Source organism: Musca autumnalis, unplaced genomic scaffold (genome assembly GCF_047663935.1).
Source record: "Musca autumnalis isolate F117 unplaced genomic scaffold, ASM4766393v1 scaffold_5, whole genome shotgun sequence".
Taxonomy (NCBI): Eukaryota; Metazoa; Arthropoda; class Insecta; order Diptera; family Muscidae; genus Musca; species Musca autumnalis.
In genome coordinates, this window is record NW_027412088.1 from 124,890,712 (window position 1) to 124,911,146 (window position 20,435).

The 20,435-nt window shown below is 38.6% G+C and overlaps 1 protein-coding gene across 1 annotated transcript; it reads right to left on the bottom strand.

Annotated features, from left to right (window-relative positions):
* Positions 1 to 169: 169 nt before the first annotated feature.
* Positions 170 to 16,365, bottom strand: LOC141386745 (uncharacterized). Its single transcript, XM_073955665.1, has 2 exons — positions 16,032 to 16,365; positions 170 to 231 (listed from the first exon to the last, which is right to left on the bottom strand). Exons 1-2 carry the CDS (start codon positions 16,363 to 16,365, stop codon positions 170 to 172), a joined length of 396 nt encoding a protein of 131 aa, XP_073811766.1.
* Positions 16,366 to 20,435: the final 4,070 nt, after the last annotated feature.

Sequence of the window (20,435 nt, forward strand, 5' to 3'; positions counted from 1 at the left end):
TTTGTGAACAGCGAAAGAAAAAATCCTGCAACAACAAAAACACAGAGTGGAACAATGAAATTATAAAGTAGAAAAAGCTTAAAACAAAAACAACAAAACAGTGAACATTGAATAACTTTTGGAAGAAAGAACAAATAATTTGGAAAAAATAAAAAAAAGCACAAACAGTTTACAAATACGGTGAACATTGCAACACAGTGGAACATATCAGTGGAAAACATACGGTGGAACCTAAAACGAAAGAACAAACAAAAAAGTTTAAAAATAGATCTTTTTACATTAAACATTAAATTTTCAACAATATACACACAAACTACCAAGTGAAAACAGAAACAACATATCGGAGCAAAATTTCTTAAATTATTACACAAGCATTGAATCCAATTATCTGACTTCACTTGCTTTTCGTGACGAAAACAGATCTCAGTCGAAATCGGAAGAGACTTTGCTTTTCACGGCCTTAGTGGAAGTTGAATCACACGGTCAAAGATACGTAGCCCGCGCAATCATCGATTCCGGCTTGCAATCGCCCTTAATTTCCGAGAAACTCAAAAATAGACTTCGACTTCCAACCAAACGAACCTGGTGCATGTTTCAGGTTTGAAACCAGCAGTGACAGAAACCTCAACACAAGCTTGTAACTTCTCACCTCGGTCGCGGTTTACTCCTGACTTCATCCTAGACGTATGGGCGCCAGTTCTGAAGACTTTGTCTTTCAATTTGCCCCCTCAGAATATATTTATCGACAATTACTCCACTTTTCTATGAGAGTAGACCAATTGACATTCTCATTGGCCTTGACATTTACCACAAAAATTTTGACTTCGCCGTTCCGATGCGCTCCCATGGCTCCTTATTGACACAAAAAACTATCTTTGGGTGGATTGTGGGGGGACCTGTCGAGCGATCAACCCAGTCACCTATACCTGTCTCGTTATTTAACGCAGTGGCGTTAGATAACCTCCTCACACAATTCTGGGAGGTGGAGGAGACGCCAAGTAAGACTTTGCGATCCAAAGAGGACATTTTTTGCGAAGACTTGTACAAGTCAACAACTTCAAGAACTCCCTCTGGGAGATACCTGGTTGAGCTTCCTTTCAAAAGCAAGGAGGAAATTGGGCATTCTAGGACCATTGCAATGGCTCAGTTTCTTCGCATGGAGAAAATGCTCAGCAGGAAACCAGAAGCCAAAGAATTATATGATAAAACCATCAAAGAGTATCTGGATTTGGGCCACATGAGGAAGGTTTTAAAAGAAGATATAGATAATAGACCTAATTTTTATCTACCACCCCATGCGGTGATAAAACCTGATAGGGTGACCACCAAACTAAGAGTGGTATTTAATGCCTCATCTCCTTCAGATAATAAGAAGAGTTTGAACGACTTTATGTATCCCGGACCTATCCTTCAACAGGATCTCTTACTTCAAACTTTGAAGTGGAGATTCTATAAATACGTATACAATGCCGACATCACAAAAATGTACAGGCAGATTCTAGTGACTCCTTCTCAAACCCGATATCAACGGATTTTGTTTCGAGAATCGCCAAAAGGGCCAATTGAAGACTTTGAACTCCTGACAGTGACGTTTGAAGTCAACTGTGCCCCGTTCTTGGCAATAAGGACATTGTTACAGTTAGCCGAGAACATTAAGGAAACATATCCTTTAGCAACGCACATATTATTAAACAATGTGTATGTTGACGACGTTCTGGCTGGAGGACACACTGTGGAAGAAGCAGTTGCCTCTAAGAGTCAGCTAAGCTTTGCACTCGCTTCCGCTGGACTTGACCTGCGAAAGTGGAGTTCAAATAATCCCAAAATCATTAATGATCTACCACCAGAAAGTCTTTTGTCTGACGATTGTCTTCATCTATCCGAAAACTTTTCAACAAAGACTTTAGGCATTAAATGGAATGTCAGCAGCGATTCATTCTCATTTCCTTAACCCGACATCTCTCTTAAATCGACTTTTACGAAAAGAGAAGTGCTCTCAATAATCGCGCGGTTCTTTGATCCCTGTGGATAGTTAGCGCCAATAATTGTCATGGCCACACTCGTAATGCAACAAGTATGGCTTGATCAAGTTGGCGACTTTGTTTATCAGACTTGAGGAAAACAATGATGTACACACACACACCTCTTGGTTGCAAAAACTCGAGTTGCTCCTATAAAGAAGATCTCGTTACCTAGATTAGAACTTTGTGGGGCAGTTTTATTGGCAAACTTGACCTCCTCAGTTATACCGAAACTAAATTTGGGATTATATGAGACATTTTTTTTGGACTGATTCAACAATCTTGGTTGCAAAAACTCGAGTTGCTCCTATAAAGAAGATCTCGTTACCTAGATTAGAACTTTGTGGGGCAGTTTTATTGGCAAACTTGACCTCCTCAGTTATACCGAAACTAAATTTGGGATTATATGAGACATTTTTTTTGGACTGATTCAACAATCGTCCTAGCCTGGCTTAAGAAACAACCATATGCCTGGAACACCTTTGTTGCCAATCGTGTATCAGACATTATAGATAAAGTGGGAACATCGAACTGGAGTCATGTAGATTAATCTGATAACCCAGCTGATATTGCAACAAGAGGATGTTCCTCTAACGACTTACAAACCAACGACTTATGGTGGCATGGATCTGCATGGCTCCGAAAACCAACTAACTGTTGGCCACAAACTCAGCAAATCAGTGACACTTGCTTGGAACAAAAGAAAATCAAAACATTCATAATTCCCTCGACAACAGATTTGAAAAAAAACCGATCCTCTCAAAAATTTTTCGACTTTATCAAAAGCATATCGTTGGTTTGCATATGTTGCCAGAACCACTCGAATAATACGTAAACTTAGACGTCAAGGTTCCTCGAATGACATCCTCTATGACGAAATCCAAATAGGCAAATCTAAAGCAATTCTACTCACGCAGTCTCACTACTTTCGGGAAGAATACACCCTACTATCTCGACAGCTTTTACTAGGTTTATTGGACGACGTGGCTGTCCAGCTAATATGTACTCCGACAATGGCACTATTCCGGAAAATTCAAAATGACCTCTCCCACTAGTATTCATATCAAAACTTAGAGTGGACCTTCATTCCTCCAGGGGCTCCGCACATGGGTGGACTTTGGGAGGCCGGGGTAAAATCCTTTAAAATGAATCTCAGGAAAATTGTACCTAATATGACGTTCACATTTGAGGAATTCTCGACAATACTGGCGCGTATTGAGTCTTGCCTAAATTCTTGGCCGCTGTCACCAATCAGTGATGATCCGAACGACCTTTCGCCACTCACGCCAGGACATTTCCTCATTGGCTCGCCTTTATTGACGCCACCTGAACCTGAAATATCTAATGAAAATTTAACGATCACCAATCGTTGTAAACTTCTTAAGATATTATCTCAGATGTTATGTCAGCGCTGGAAGACCGAATACTTGAAGGAGTTACATCGACGTTACAAATGGAAAAGACAGCAGGACAACGTTCGACTTAATGACATAGTTATCATTCTAGATGACCGATTACCTCAAAATGAGTGGAAGCTAGGCAGAATCGTAAAATTATGTCCAGGATCAGATAAAAATGTCAGAGTCGTTAACCTAAAAACTTCAAACGGTGTCATACGACGTCCAATAACAAAGCTTATTCTGTTACTCTCTAATTAACTTTATCATTCCATTATTCATCTTCACCATACACTACCATCAACATTTGTTTTTTTTTTAGATATGGCACCCACTGACCACCACAAGGACCTCCGACCAGCTGGATGGAAATATTCCTGTGGGCTATGCCAACAGGATCACGCCATCAAAACCTGAAATGCCTTTCGCAACCTTAACCAGGATCAGAGGTTCGACGTTGTCTGTCAATTCGAATACTGCATAAACTGTTTGGCTCGGTCCTACACGCAACAACTGCCCTACAAAACTTAGTTGCAAGATTTGCCAAGAAAAACATAATACTTTGATTCATTATGCAACACTACTGAAGGAGATAGAGAATGAACGACCAAGTCGAGCTCAACAACGACAATCTACTGGCAATATAAAACGGCCATAATCGACAAACAATTGTAAGGTCAAATCATCAACTGATCGCAGTTCTTCGTCAAAGCATCATGAAACACAAGACCGACCAACAACTTCAAAGTGACCTCAAAATCAGCTATCACCTGTACGTACTGAACCATCAAAATGCCACCAAAAGCAACCAGGACGAGAACGTTCCGTATCGCCCAAACGACATCAATAACGATCCGTATCGGCTAGCCACAACCCTTCTACACGATCTCTATCATCCACTCGACCATCGCCTTCCAAGGTTTCCCCGTTCTGGAGGACGATAAATTTAAACTGGCGCCAAGACCAAACATGCCATTTGCTTGGTCAAAAGTTGTTGTACCTACAGCCCAAGTCCGAATTGAAATTCCTGGCCTTGAACGCATGTGGCATACATGCCGATCAAGCTTAAGCTTCAATGCCACGGTCTCGCGAATCTCAATCAGCCTTCAAACTAAACTCAATTTAGAAATCTTTACTCATAATGAGGATCAGTTTGCGAAGTTTGTGATGGCTCCTCGCCTAGAACGCACCCGTTGGAAACGGGTAATACGTGCAATATTGACAAACAAACTCCCAAAAAAGCCGTATGCAGGGCCTATTTTCGACGACCCCACCATTGATCTTCCACCAGATACCCTAGCGGATCCGAATCCCAGATGCAATGCAGCAGTCGACATCGAGATAGGTGCCAATTTCTACAAAGATATACACAGAAACGGCGCTTGGATATGTTTTTGTTGGAGCTATTGGTAACTTGTGGTAAAGTCACTCCGAGGGGACTGAATGTTCAAAGTCCATTGAACCAGTAAAAAAAACCATCACAATATTTAATATTAGAATTTAACTATAAATGGGTCAAATTTGGCATGGAACGCGCCATAAGCAGCTGATCGGCAATTGTCCTATTTATCGTTAGTTGCTTATTCCTTGAATTATTATTCTTATTTTTATTTTCTCCTTCTTAGTAAAATCCTCACTCAATTCTCTGACCAACATAAACAACAACAACATACACACACGCACGTGCCTATGGCCTTGCATAGACAACGATGATGTTGTTGTTTATTCTGTTTCAAACTTTCTAATGCCCTTTTTGCAAGTGATTGCGAAAGAGTTTTTTAGTCGGTTCACGGTAGTTAAAGACAACGCATAAACAAATTGAATTTAAGCGGGAAAATAAAAACCGAGGAAATAACTGAGAAGTGTTAAAGTGATCAAATTACATATTATACAAAAAACTGAACTTTAAGTAATCGAACCAAATTGAACTCTATTTACAAGATAACACCATTGAATTAAAATCTATGTAAAACGAAAAGTGAATACAAACCAAATTTGTACATTTTGTGAAACAATCAATTAATTATTGTTTGAACAAAAACCAAAAGAAATCTGAAATAAATCTTTTTCACCATCAACTCTATCTGTTTCATTTAAGTTAACGAAGATGTAAAACAGATTATCCAAATAAAATATCAAACACACAAAGTTTAGACACCCAGATTTACACTACTTTTACCGTTATAAAATTTTAAAACGAATAAACAAACGCCAACCCTCCTAATCACGTATTTAATAGCGGTTTCTGCGGATCATTTCTACGGCAGTGATACAGGATTTTCGCTTTTGCGGCAACAGAGATTTAAGAAACTTCACTGGCAAGGGAGCTATATTAATTTTATCCCAAAAATAGTGTGTGATACTTGTTTAAGTTAGAATTGATCAAATTGTTTTAGTTGGCCCTATGAATCGCATCGGCATATTCGTTGAAATCTCCTCATTCCCATTTATTACACCCCTGTAATTGTATTAGAGATTTCAACGAATATTCACTTGACAACCGCCCTCTTCAAGCATCCATGCAGATGTCAACACAACATAATAATAAACAAAATAAACAAAGATCGATCGACATCTTGCAATCAAGCACAAGAACCGCGCTTTATTGTAAGCATCGCGTACATATCGTTGTACATACATTAAGTAGAAAAGTAATATCGTTTACCATAAATAAACACCGGCAGTTGAGCCAAACCTTCTTACTAAACTATTGTGTTTTATTTTCTACTAGCTGAACCCGGTGCGCTTTGCTGCCCCGACTACGATAAAATATAATGGAATGCATAATTATATAAACGTTTTTAATATTTTAACGAATAAATAAAGGAGATATAGCTTATATAGCTAATCAGGGTTGCTATGAAGCTACTATGGAAAGCCTTTCCGCCTATAAGTATTCCTAATGATTTTGATATATCATAATAAAACATAAATCTTAAGAAGTCTCTCAAAGATATGATACTTAATTGCTGTAGCCTTGGTCAATTCCTTCCCAACTATAAGTACTTCTGTAAATAATGATGACTTTTACTGACTGCTAAGTCTTCAAAATTTCATTGAAATTGAACATACGCAACAAAAACATTAAATCGACCGAAAATATATATTGCTAGCTATATTCCTATATGAACCGCTCTCGATATAATTTGTCATATTTTTAGACCAAATCCCGTCTTACATTCACATTTTGTGCATAAAATACGGAAAATCAGCCGAAAATATATATGGCGAAAAACAAAAATTTTTTACAATCGATGAATCTGAGTTTCACCCTTTCAGAATTCGCGAACTGTTAACATATTCTATATAGTATGATATACATTCTTTAAACTGAAGTGTTTTAGGAGGAATCCCATAAGGTCGACCATTAAAATTAATTTACGTGGAAGCTGTGTTGGCATCAATGTAGAATAATAGGTAAAAATGGGTTGAAGCCAACAAGTTTTTTTATGCTCCCTTCCGATTTTAGGCTTAACCTTACATTTTATAGACATATGCCCAAAGAAAGACTCAAAGAATACTTCATGGGCAATATGATACTAGTGTATCATTTTTCAATATATCCACTGCATCCACCTAAAATTGATGCTGACATTTTGAAGCCGGAATTTCGGGGTTTTTTGAATTGTTTTAATAATTCGGACGCGCAACAAGATAATATTCAAAACTCACATTAGGATTATAAAACTCGTAATTCTACGTCGTTTAATGCGTATCTCATGAGTGTGCTCCTTACAGCATCCTAGTAATTGGAGTCTAAAGGCCAATATTTGATGCGTGATTTTTTTTAAAAAACCTATTTTTTGCGTTTAATATTTACAAGTGCCATTCAATTTCCTTTGTACCCCGCGTGAATTTAGTTTTTTTACGCGACGGATCTAATGATACCTTCCGCGATCGAATCCATCCACTAAAACCGCGGATATAGATACCCTGAAAATAGGAAAAGCAGCAAAAAATTATTTCGACAAATCCGCGTACTAAACCGCGATTTTCTTGAAATTTTTTTACGTAAATGGAATCCTTTATACGCGATTATAATATTTGCGAAAACGCGTGTCATAAATTACAGAGATTCGCGTGTAATATGGGTTTTTCACCAAAAATAGAATGTGGAGGCACATCCGCGGTTCTTGAAGAATCTAATTAAAATTGGTATATTTGGACGTATTTTTGATAGGCGCTGACGAAACCGGATGCGCATCAAAATCGTATGCACATTGCGCGACTTTTACCAACTTTAAGGTTTTTTGCAGTGTATGATGCAACTGGTGGCACACAATGGCCCCTGAGTGAAACATCGAAATATGCATAAATTTTGACAGAGATTGATTTGCTGTATCCAAAAACGGATGCGCATCAACCGACTTTAACTAATTCGCGAATAACAGGCTTTTTAATTATAATATTAATTGAATGATTGTAATTTCAATATTACTCTTAATTTCCTACCCTTATAAGTTATCACAGTAATCTGTTAAACTCTCGCGATGGTAAACCATATTTTTTGATGAAGTTTTAACTGTATACATTCTTTATTCTATGGGATTTTAGCAAAATAGTTGGAGAACTCCCAAATATTTTTTTCTAATTTTTAGAATCAAACCAAAAAAATATTTGCAACAATATTTTCCAACAATAAGTTTTTCTCTTTTGTTGTTGCTATAATATGCAATTTATGTACCCAATCTCTATAAATTTGGTATCATATTTTTCTACGCATTGTCTAGATTCCGCATATATTCTTTAATTTATTTTTTGAGGGTTTGTACGGATTCTGGGACAGGATAATTTGGATTTACTTCAAAATTTTTTTATTATTTGTTGACTTTCCGCGAAAATAATAATAAATTTAATAACTATTTAAACATCTACGAATAGATATGGACTGCTGTTAACGATTTATGCATACATTTTCTCATAACAACAAAAAAGATATTTTTAAATATTTTTTCTTTATATGAGAATAAAAACCGCTATAACTTTTGCGCGCATTGGCCAATTTCGTGAACGCGAGCAGATTTGAAACCGGATTTTTTTCCTTTACCTCTGTACCAAAAATCGTAGATGTGCTCGTAAAAAAAATTTTTAATTTTTTTCAAATGGAATTGTAAAGGAATTTTGTTATTCGCCATATGGGAGCTATATTCTAATCTAAACCGATTTCGGTATAATTTGTCCCATTTATTTCTAGAACGAATTGCGTCACGCTTTCCAAATTTCAGTGAAATTGGACATATGTAGTGTCCAAATCTGAACCGGTTTCGATAGAATTTGGCACATTTATTTCTAGACCAAGTTCTGTAACACATTCCAAATTTCAGCGAAATTGGACATATATAACGTGCTTGGTGCATAAACTACAGAAAATCGGCCGAAAATATATACAGGAGCTATATCCAAATCTGAACCGATTTCAATATGATTTGGCACATTTATGTCTAGACCAAATCCCGTTACTCATTCCAAATTTCACAGAAATTGGACATAAATAGCGAGTTTGGTTCATAAAATACAGGAAATCGGCCGAAAATATATACAGGAGCTATATCCAAATCTGAACCGATTTCGATATAATTTGGCACATTTATTTCTAGACCAAGTTCTGTAACACATTCCAAATTTCAGCGAAATTGGACATATATAACGTGCTTGGTGCATAAACTACAGAAAATCGGCCGAAAATATATATGGGAGCTATATTCAAATCTGAACCGATCTCTATATAAGTTAGCACATTTATTTCTGGAACAAATTCCGTCAGACCCTCCAAATTTCAGCGAAATTGAAAATATACAGCGTGTTTGGTGCATAAAATGTGGAAAATCGGCCGAAAATATATATTGGAGCTATATTCAAATCTGAACCGTTTTCGATATAATTCGGCACATTTATGCCTAGACCAAATTCCGTTACACATTCCAAATTTCAGCGAAATTGGACATATATAGCGTGTTTGGTGCATAAAATAAGGAAATCGGCCGAAAATATATATGGGAGCTATATCCAAATCTGAATCAATCTCAATATAATCTGGCACATTTATTTCTAGACCAAATTCCGTGGGAAATTCAAAATTTCAGCGTAATTGGACATATATAGCGTGTTTGGTGCATAAAATAAGGAAGTCGGCCGAAAATATAAGTGTATGGGAGCTATATCTAAATCTGAACCGATTTTGATATAAATTGGCACGTTTATTTCCAGACCAAGTTCCGTCATACATTCCAAATTTCATCGAAATTGGACATAAATAGCATGTTTGGTACATAAAATAAGGAAATCGGCCGAAAATATATGTATGTGGGAGCTATATCCAAATCTGAACCGATTTGAATATAATTTGGTAAATTTATTTCTACATCAAACTCCGTCACGCATACAAAATTTGGAGATTGTATCTGTAACAGTTCTAAAGATATTTGCATACAAAATCTAAATTTTTTGGAGGTACCTCCGGTTTTGATGCTATATCTCCAGATCAACGCGAAATTTCAGAAAATGATATAGCCTATTTTCATTCCAGGCCATGTAGCAATGTACCCTTAACATTTCAGTAAGATCTGTTCAGCGGTTTTCGAGTCTATAAGGCACAAACAAACAAACAGACAGACAAACAAATTTCAATTTTATATATATAGAAGATAGATTATTGGGGCAGAAATATCATCTATCCCATATGTTTATGTTCTACTAGGGTTAGCAATTTTCGAGTTTTCTAACGCTGCAATAATGTGCCATTTGAAGCAATATACATCTCGATTATAAATGTTTATGCATGCTCTTCTATGTTGGAGTGATTTAGAGGTTTTTATGTATTGGTGGTGTAGATTTATTTATGTTTATTCCTATGCTTATTATTTTCCATATGGCCCATCCCGAATCACGTTCTTGAAACTCGTAAATTTTATTTCTCAATGAATCAATATGTTCATCTAATATTTCTTCTATGTCATCAACCCTCGTAATCTGATGCATTGGAGTGTGATGTTTAAATTCTTTTTGTTGTTGTTTTTCTCCAGAACTCTTGAAATATTGTGCAATAGCTTCCACATTAAATTTTAACACATTGTGGCGTGCTAAAGAATTATTCATTAATTCAATCATTGCTTTCTTTGCGTCAGCGTATACTTCATTGATTTCAAATGTATCCTTTGTTAGTTTATATTCAAACATTTCTATACGATTTTTGAAACCACTTGTTATTAATTTTATATTTTCATCAATTACTTTAGAACTATTCTCTTTATGAGTTGTTGTTTTGCAATGTTTAAACCATGATTTTTTTGGTATACTTACATTGCAAGAATCACAAAATCGATACATTTGTGGGTTATTGTTTTGATTGAAATTTTGTTGGTTATGTTGTTGTACTTCATTAAATTGATGTTGAAGCTGTTGGTGTGAATTTTGTTGATAATGTTGTAGATATAAATTCTGTTGGTCATGGTATTGTGATAGACTTAACTGACGTGGAAAGGTTTGTTGTCGATATTGTTGAGATATTTGTTGCTGATGCTGTCCATACCCGTATACTTGGTATTGTTGTATAGGGTTTTGTTGATATTGTAGAGTATAATGTTGATGGTTTTGTTGAGGGTAATATTGATATTGTTTGTGATATTGCTGATTATAATTTATGTTATTGTTTTGTGAGAAATCATTATATGTAAATAAGTTATTCCATTGACGCTGCTGTTGCCAATTATTCGCTCCAAATAATCCATTTTGAATTTGTTCATTCTGTTGGTGTCCATAATACCCATTATTTATTTCAGATAAATATTGTTGTTCTTGTCCTTGGTGTTGAAGTTAATTTCTTTGTGAGGGATTTTGTTGGTTATATTGGATAGGATTTTGCTGTTGATTTTGTTGGTTGTTATCTGGTTGACAACTTTGGTTCTGAAACGAAGCACTCTGATGAGTCTGTTGCCAATTACTTAATAAATTTTGCATCTGTCCTCTTCGCTGATCAATATAATATCTATTATTCATTTCACATAAAAACTGTTGTTCTTGTTCGTAATCCCATACATTTAACTGTTGTTCTTTTGGTAAAGGAGCTTGATTACGATGATTTATTTTATAATGCGCTTTAAGAGCTGGTGAGTGTATAAAAACCTCTTTGTATATGTATTTTGAAGGGACTATTTTGTCCTTCAATGAGGTTTTAGATGTCTTTTATCAAGGCAGTGTCACCAAGATAAAATTATAGGTTTAACGCAAGCACATAAACTTGGTTAAGACGGAGAGGAAATGATTGTAACACGATAAGTAGTTTTCACTTTCTCATTTCTTTATTGAAAAGTTTGTTCTTAAATACTAAATTATTGCTAACTTGCACATTTACATTGAATATCTTGACCTAGTAAAATGGTTTAATAATTATTACAAAAATAACTATTGTGATTCATTAGCCTACAACCATTCTACGACATTGTTGTTGACTTTTTAGTTAATAACAATAAATCTGCGTTTGCAGTTTTTAACTAGAACGTTTCGTTTATCGCAATGACATAATGAATGAGTTATGACGATATGAACAAAAGCATGAACGCATACATTTATTATTTTGTTTATTTATTATTTAGACATAGTAATGCAAAAAGTCTTTAAGACCAACGTTTGTTTTTAAGCATAAATATATTTTCGATGATGTGAATGTCTGAACAGGCTCCCCGCCGTTGAGCCATGCTCAACTGAAATTTGATATGCTGGTACAACATATATTAGTTTACATTAAAAAGAGTGCAGTAGTATGATTGTTCGTTTTCGTGTAGCCGTTTTTCAATGTTGTTCAATTGACGATCAAGGCTGTCGAAGTCTTCTTTTAGTTGTAGTTCATCTTGTTTAAAAATGTTGAGGGTTGAGTTAATAACTGAGGTTTGGTTTCTTAAGAGCTGTTTCATGTGGTTTTCATCTTCTTTGATTAAGGTGATAGTGTCTGACATTTGTTCCGCGTAATTTGAGTCCAAAACTCCAAAAAGTGAGTTAGCAATGTTTCCAACAATATTTACAGCACCACGTTTGCTTCTTTTGTTTTTTAGCAAAAGGTTTCCGTCCTTGAGGTCTGAGAAACCGAGCTCAAGGGTATGTAGAATGTTCAGACACGGTGTCCTTTGGGATATGAGGGTACATAACTTCTGGAGTGCCGAAGTGCCATTTGTAAATGTGTCCATCTCTCGCCAGTATGGTTGTAGTTCATAGTACGTTATAAGTTTCCAGTCTGATCTTGAGATACGTGTGGTGCCAATTCCTTCAAAGTGTATTCCAATGTTGGGTTCAAACTTGGTTACCTCTATTTTGTTTGCACAAATTAAGGGAAGTGCACATAGAGCTACGATCATCGTTAGCATGATGCTAGAGCTTGAAGTTGTTCGTTTCCTTTTGCTTGGACGTTCGTCTGTTGATGTTGAGGATGATTGCGTCTCCAGCTCTTCCTCATTGGTCGGGTTTGGTGATAGTTGCACGGTCGGCAAGTCTTTGCAGGTATTGTCTTCTTCGAGTCGCGGAAGTGGTGCTAAATATTGGATAGCTCTTTTAAAAACTCCGGATGCGGTTTTTACGTCAGCAACTCTCACTAAATTGTCGTTTCCTTTGTATGTTTTGATAACACGACCTAAGGGCCACTTCATGACCGGAACATTGTCTTCTTTTATAATGACAATGGCTCCTGGTTGTAGATTCTTCGACTGCTCTTTCCACTTACTGCGATATTGCAGTTCGTTTAGATAGTCTCGTGACCACCTGCTCCAAAATTCGTGCTTAAGTCGAGAAACCAGATTCCACCTTGTCGCTAGGCTTAAGGTTGGTTGCTTTGCTTGCGAGTCCACTTGTGCAGTGAGTGGTTCTCCAATCAAAAAGTGTCCTGGAGTGAGTGCACCTATATCATTGGGATCATTTGACATCGGAGAAATAGGCCTCGAGTTTAATATGGCTTCAATTTCAATGACCAAAGTCTCGAGTTCTTCATAAGTCAAGGATGCATTCCCCATGCTTCTGATTAGAAGATGTTTTGCTGACTTGACAGCGGCTTCCCAGAGGCCACCGAAGTGTGGCGCTCTTGGCGGAATGAAATGAAACTGAATGCCCTTGTTGTTGCAAGTATTTGAAATGGCTTCTTGGGCATTTGTTGTATGTATGATGGTTGACAGTTCAGGTAGCTGGTTTTTTGCTCCTACGAAGTTCGTTGCGTTGTCGCAGTATAGGTTTTGGCAGTGCCCACGTCGTCCGATGAATCTTTTAAGAGCACCTATGAATGCCTCTGTTGTGAGATCACTCACTAGTTCCAAGTGTACTGCCTTCGTCGAGAAGCAACAAAATACTGCAATGTATGCCTTGTGTGGCCGTTTTCCGCGAAGTTTGTAATGTACTGTTATTGGGCCACAAAAATCTACCCCAGTATTAATGAAGGCTCTGGCTGGTGTGACACGCGTGGAAGGCAAGTTTCCCATAACTTGATTAAAAAATGCTGGTTTAGCTCTGCTACAAATTGTACAGCGATGAACCGTAGCTCGAGCCATAATCTTCCCTTTTAGTGGCCAAAACCGTTGTCGTACGATTCCCAGCAATGTTTGTGCGCCACAATGTTTATTTTCTTTGTGGACCATTTCAAATATTAATTTTGAAATTGGGTCATTGTAGGGAATAAGAAGTTGATGCTTGGAGTCGAATGACAAAGACGATGCTTCAAGACGACCCCCAACCCGAATTAGGCCGTCATTGTCCAAGAATGGTGACAGGTTACTCAGTTTACTTGTTCCACGCACCTCTTGATACTTCTTCAGTTGTTGAATTTCTTCCTTAAAGTCCGACTCTTGTATGTGCCTGATGATATGCCTTAAAGCCGTGTCTAGCTCGACCGTTGTAAGTGATCCTTGGGCCTGTCGAAGGGTATTTTTATACCCTACACCACTATGTGGGGAGGGTATTATAAGTTGGTTTTGGCCAAAAAGTTTGTAACGCATCGAAATAATGGTCGTAGACCCATACTTATATATACCAAAATGAATGTCTCGACGAGCTGAGTCGATCTGGCTATGTGTGTCCGTCCGTCAGTCCGTCCGTCCGTCCGTCTGTCCGTCTGTCCATCTAAACCTTGTAATCACGCTACAGGTCGCAATTTTGATCGGATCGTCACGAAATTTTGCATGTTGATGGGGGTCCCGGAGGGGAAGAAGCCTATTGATTTTGGTAATGGTCGGATAATATTTAGGGGTCGGAAAGGGCAAAAAACTTAAGTGGATAAAAAGACAACGTTTTTTTTTCAAAGCGAATATTTCAGCTTCTATATGGGGTATACCAAAAGCAAAACCTGACAATGAAAGTAGAAAATATCACCTTTCTAATGATGTAAAGTATGTTCTTGTAGGTGATCAAATAACGAAGATATCACAGTAGTCGCAAATAAACTCAAAATTTTCATGCTTGCGATTTTAGTTATAATGACGAATATCACAGCTTTGATTGGATACTTTCCAAAAGCAAAGCCTTACTATGAAAGTAGATGATCCCGTCTTTACAATGATGCAAAATAGGTCGGCGTAGGTGACCAAATAACGGAGATAATACATCCCATTTTTCCATTTTTATTTTTAGAAATCACGCTACTGCGCGCAATTTTGATCGGATCGTCACGAGGGTTAATGAGGGTCTCACAGAGGAAGAAGCCTATTGATTTTGATGATGGTCGGATAATATTTAGGGATCGGAATGGGCAAAAAACTTATGTGGATAAAAAGACAACGTTTTTTTCCAAAGCGAATATCTCAGCTTCTATAAGGGGTATACCAAAAGCAAAACCTGGCAATGAAAGTAGAAAATATCACCTTTACAACGATGTAACGTAGGTTGTCGTAGGTGGTCAAACAACGAAGATATCGCAATAGTCGCTAATAAAATCCAACTTCTCATTTTTGCGATTTTAATAGTAATGACACACCTTTGGTTGGGGACCTTCTAAAAGCAAAGCCTGACTAAGAAAGTAGAAAATCCCATATTTAAAATTATGCAAAGTAGGTTGGCGTAGGTAGTCAAATAATAGAGATATCGCAATAGTCGTTACTGCATCCCTTTTTCCACTTTTTCTGCAATCACACTACAGGTCGGAATTTTGATCGGATCATCACGAAATTTTCTCACAGACATAGAAGCCCATTGATGTTGGTGATGTCGACAGTAGTCAAATATAAAATTAAATATTAATTATTTTGGTTCAGTTCCCCTTAAGTCATTTGGTATAAAAGCCAGATAGGTGAAAACTTTCGTATCTCCATAAACGAAATGTTTTCGAGTGAAAAGATTATTCACAGAGGTAGTGGTGTAGGGTATCACATAGTCGGCCCCGTACCGACTATAGCCTTTTCTCACTTGTTGCATCTGCTCTGAGTAATGAAACGCAAAACGTATGCTATGATTCGTTGTAGACGGATGAACGAGTTGTTGTGATTTATGTTGTACATAAAGTTGGTTGGTGTCACTGAAGTGACGAGTGCCTCTGGTACCTTCCTCTTTCTCTCGAGATTGGTCGAAATTGCAAGATTTGAATTGAATTTTTCTGGCCATGTTGTATCCTTTCCGTGTAAAAACAAGGGACCACAGAACCAAAGAGTACAATCTTTAAGGGTTGTCGGCGATATGCCGCGAGATAGTACATCGGCTGGATTGCACTTTGAGCTGACATGACGCCACTGTTCTGCCTGAGTGATTTCTTGTATGATTGCAATTCTATTGGCCACAAATGTATTGAATGCTGCGGATGATGAGTTTATCCAGGCCAGCACGATTTCTGAGTCAGTCCAAAACCAGGTTGGACACGTCAATTGAAGATCGATTTTGATTTTTGAAGCTAGCTGGGCTCCAAGTACTGCTGCGCAAAGCTCCAACCGTGGTATGGTTTGCCTTTTGAGTGGGGCAACGCGAGACTTCGAACATAGGAGACGTGTCATGATTGTTCCATCTTTAAAGGTTGATCGCATATAAGCCGCTGCGCCGTACGCCTTTTCTGACGCGTCTGTGAAGATGTCTAGTTGCCTTGATTCTGGCACTCTCCCTTTAAAGATGTGTCTATATATCTGAAGATTTTTTAGAGCGTTTAAGTCCGATCGAAACGTGGTCCATTTAGAGTGTAAGGATTCTGGTAACGATTGGTCCCAGTCTAATTTTAACTCCCACAATTCTTGTATGAATATTTTGGCCGTAACTGTGACTGGAGACAGTACCCCTAATGGATCAAAATGTCTGGCAAGATCTGAAGTCACTGTACGTTTAGTGACTCTCCTGACGGGATCAATATTGACTTTTACACAGAAGGTGTCATCTTTTGGAAGCCATGTTAACCCTAATGTTTTAACGGTGTCAGCCTTTGAGCTCTCGAAATCTAAATTTACTTCTTGATCTCCTTCTGAAATGTCTTTAAGCAATTGAGGGTTATTAGCACACCACTTGCGTAAGTTGAACCCGCTGTCTTTCATAACTTGAATGAGTTGCTGCTGCAAATTTACTGCGGTTATTAAACTGTCGGCTCCGCCCAGGCCATCGTCGACGTAAAAGTTCTCTTGCAGAAATTGCGAGGCGAGTGGGTAGCGGATTGCGTTCTCCTTGGCCATTCGTTGCAGGCATTTTGTTGCCAGATATGGGGCGGCTCTTGTGCCATATGTGACTGTGTTGAGTTGGTAGTAGGTTATAGGCTGAGTGACATCCTTTCTCCAAATTATTAGTTGAAACTGGCGGTCCTCAGGAGAGATTAAGACCTGCCTGTACATTTTCTCGACATCAGTTGTAAAAACGTACTTGGGTAGCCTAAATCTCAGTAGTATAGAGAACAGATCGCTCTGAACCGTAGGTCCTGCGTACATAAGATCATTTAGCGAATGCATTGACGAAGTTTTGGCCGAAGCGTCGAATACTACACGGAGCTTTGTTGTTGTGCTTTCAGGTCGTTGTACGCAATGATGTGGGATAAAGTAGTGTGGTGAGCGAATAGCATCTGTCGATATTTTTGTCATGTGTCCTAGGTTTTCATATTCTTCCATGAATTTGACATATTGTTGTTTCAACTCCGGATCCTTCTGCAACCGGCGTTCGAGGGAAAAGAATCGATTGATTGCGATCCCATGAGAATCTCCTAAGGCGTCGGGGTTTTGATGAAATGGTATTCGAACTACGAATCGATTTTTGTTGTCCTTGGTGGTGTGCTGCTCAAAGTGATTTTCTTATTGTCTTTCTTCGAGGGACATTGGTTTGCTGGTTGTCTTGATTTCTTCCAATTCCCATAGTCGGGCGATAGAGGCGTCAAGCGATTCATCCGTCGTACATATTCCGCATGTAAGGTTCCTGGGCTGTTCCTCTTGAATTTTTCCTGAGATTACCCATCCAAACACAGTGTTTTGCATTGTAGGGAGATTCTTGGCTAATTTTATTTGTCCAATCGACAATAGTTCGTGATAATGTTCTGCACCTAGCAATATATCAATTTTATCAGGACGGTTGAAGGCTGGATCAGCTAGCGTCAGATTCTTTGGAATCGACCAATCTTCAATGTTAATGAATTGTGATGGCTGTGGTGATAGGATACGAGGCAAAACAAACGCTTCAAGTCGAGTCGAATAATTGTTGATTCGAGACTTTAGAGCTACATTTACTCGATGGTTTGTTCTAGTGTTGGTTGCACCGATCCCGTTGATATTGATTGTTGATTTTTGCATTGAAATGCCAAGTCGCTTTACTAAACGTTCTGTGATGAAATTGACTTGGGATCCCGAATCGAGCAAAGCGCGACACTCCACTTCTGCTTCATCCACCTTTATTTTTACTACAGCAGTGCTGAGTACCACGTACGAGCTGATTTGTTCTTTATTAGCAGCAGCTAGCGCCGTGGCTTCCTGATTATTGCACGACTCAGAATTTACGGAGGCTACTCCACCGGCAGGCTTTGTACCAGTTCCAGCTGATAAAGTCGTACGACTATCTTGTTTGTTCGTAGACCCTTGCTTGCGTTCTGGATGCAACAATGTGTTGTGTTTCTTGTTGCATTTCGTGCAACATCGTGTTGTACATTGCTTCGATGAATGGCCCGCCTTTAAACAGTTCACACATCGTTTTTGCTTTTGAGTGAAGTTTAGTCGTTCTGGCGGTGTCATTTTGAGAAAGCTCTGGCAGTGATATAGCTTATGGGTGCCATTTTTACACAGAGTACACATGTTGTCTCCTTGGTTTGCCGATGCCACTGTAGCACACGATTTAGGTGACGTTTTTTCCTTTTGACCCATCGCCTCCATTGACTGGAATCGAGTCTCCAGAAATTCTAGGAATTGGCTAACTTGCTGCAACTCCCTTGGGTTGACAATAGACCTTTCATACTGGCTGTAAGTACTTCGGTCTAGTTTCCTCGACAGTAGATGAAGTAACATTGGACTCCAAGAGGACGTGTCGACTCCAACGTTCTTAAGCGCATGTAAGCACTCTTGAGTGACGTCATGTAGCTGCTTAATGGACGCGGCAGATGACCCGGTCGATGGTTGATCAACCAGTTGATGTATAAGCTATGCTACCAGCACTCGCTTATTGTTGTATCGATCTTGCAGCATTTTCCATGCCGCGTCATAATTTTCGGCAGTAGCTGATATATGACTAATCAGATTTTCTGCTTCACCCGTCAGATTTGCCTTCAGATACCACATCTTTTGTACTGTGGGTATGCGTTGGTTGTTTACCAACTGTGTAAAAAGATCACTGAATGCCGGCCATTTTAAATAATGCCCATTAAACTTTGGGATTGTTACCTTCGGTAGCGGAATTACACTGTGTGTTGACAAGTTACTCCCCAGTTGAGGTGCGTTTCTTACATTATCAGAGCATTTGTCCTTCAGGACCGCCAGCCGAATTAGGTTATGCTGCACCGAATCTTCTAGGCTATCGTAACTATCTTGATCTAGCCCGATTTTGGAAGGGTCCTTGATCTGCTGCCAAATTTCGTCGAATAAATCTGTGATTTGGCCCCACAGCTTTTTTATCGTATCTTCTTTGATTGTATAAAATGGAATTGATTGTCCGGCTTCGATACTGTCCAAGCTCTGCAAATGGCGCTTAAGAGCAGCCATTCTGGCTTTTATCCTTCGGGCCAGCCCCTCAACTTGGGTTGATGCATATACCTCTATCTGGCCCGAAGTTTGGTCTTCTGAACTAATTTCTTGGGCTTTTTTCGATGGACCTGGCTTGCTCTTCACTTTGTCTAATTCCGCCGCGATGTAGTCCATTGTTGAATTGAATTTTTCTCCAATGTTCTTATGTAAATTCTCCGCTATATATGGGTCATCCTCTGGCAAAGACGGATCATTGCGGATCTGGTTCTCCTTCTTCTCAAACGTCTGCCAGAGCGCCGTTAGCTCGTTACGCTTGCTTAAATAGAACTCCTCCGTCCTTCTGTCGTGCGGCGCCTTCTTAATTGTCGACACGAATTTGTCGAAATTGCTGGCCCTTACTCCCTGCAGAGCTATAAGGTCTTGTACCGTTGTCATTGCTATATCTCCAAACCACTTGTGAGTTTGTTGCTAGATATGTAGCTTTATGAGTTTTCGAACGTTGTAACCGAAGTTGAATCAGCAAGGATCTGGTTCGTATCTGAGGTTCTGTGTATACTCAGAAAGGATATGCGTTGTATGCGGGATCGTATTTAGAATCAGGATATGTGGGATCGTATGTAGAATCAGGATATGCGCTGACCGTATGTAGAATCAGGATATGCGCTGATCGTATGTAGAATCAGGATATGCGGGATCGATTGTAGAATCAGGATATGCGCTGACCGTATGTAGAATCAGGATATGCGCTGATCGTATGTAGAATCAGGATATGCGGGATCGATTGTAGAATCAGGATATGCGCTGACCGTATGTAGAATCAGGATATGCGCTGATCGTATGTAGAATCAGGATATGCGGGATCGTATGGCGAATCAGAAAACGCGCTGTATCCGGGAACTCGAATTAAATAAACGCGACACGTTACACTTAAACCG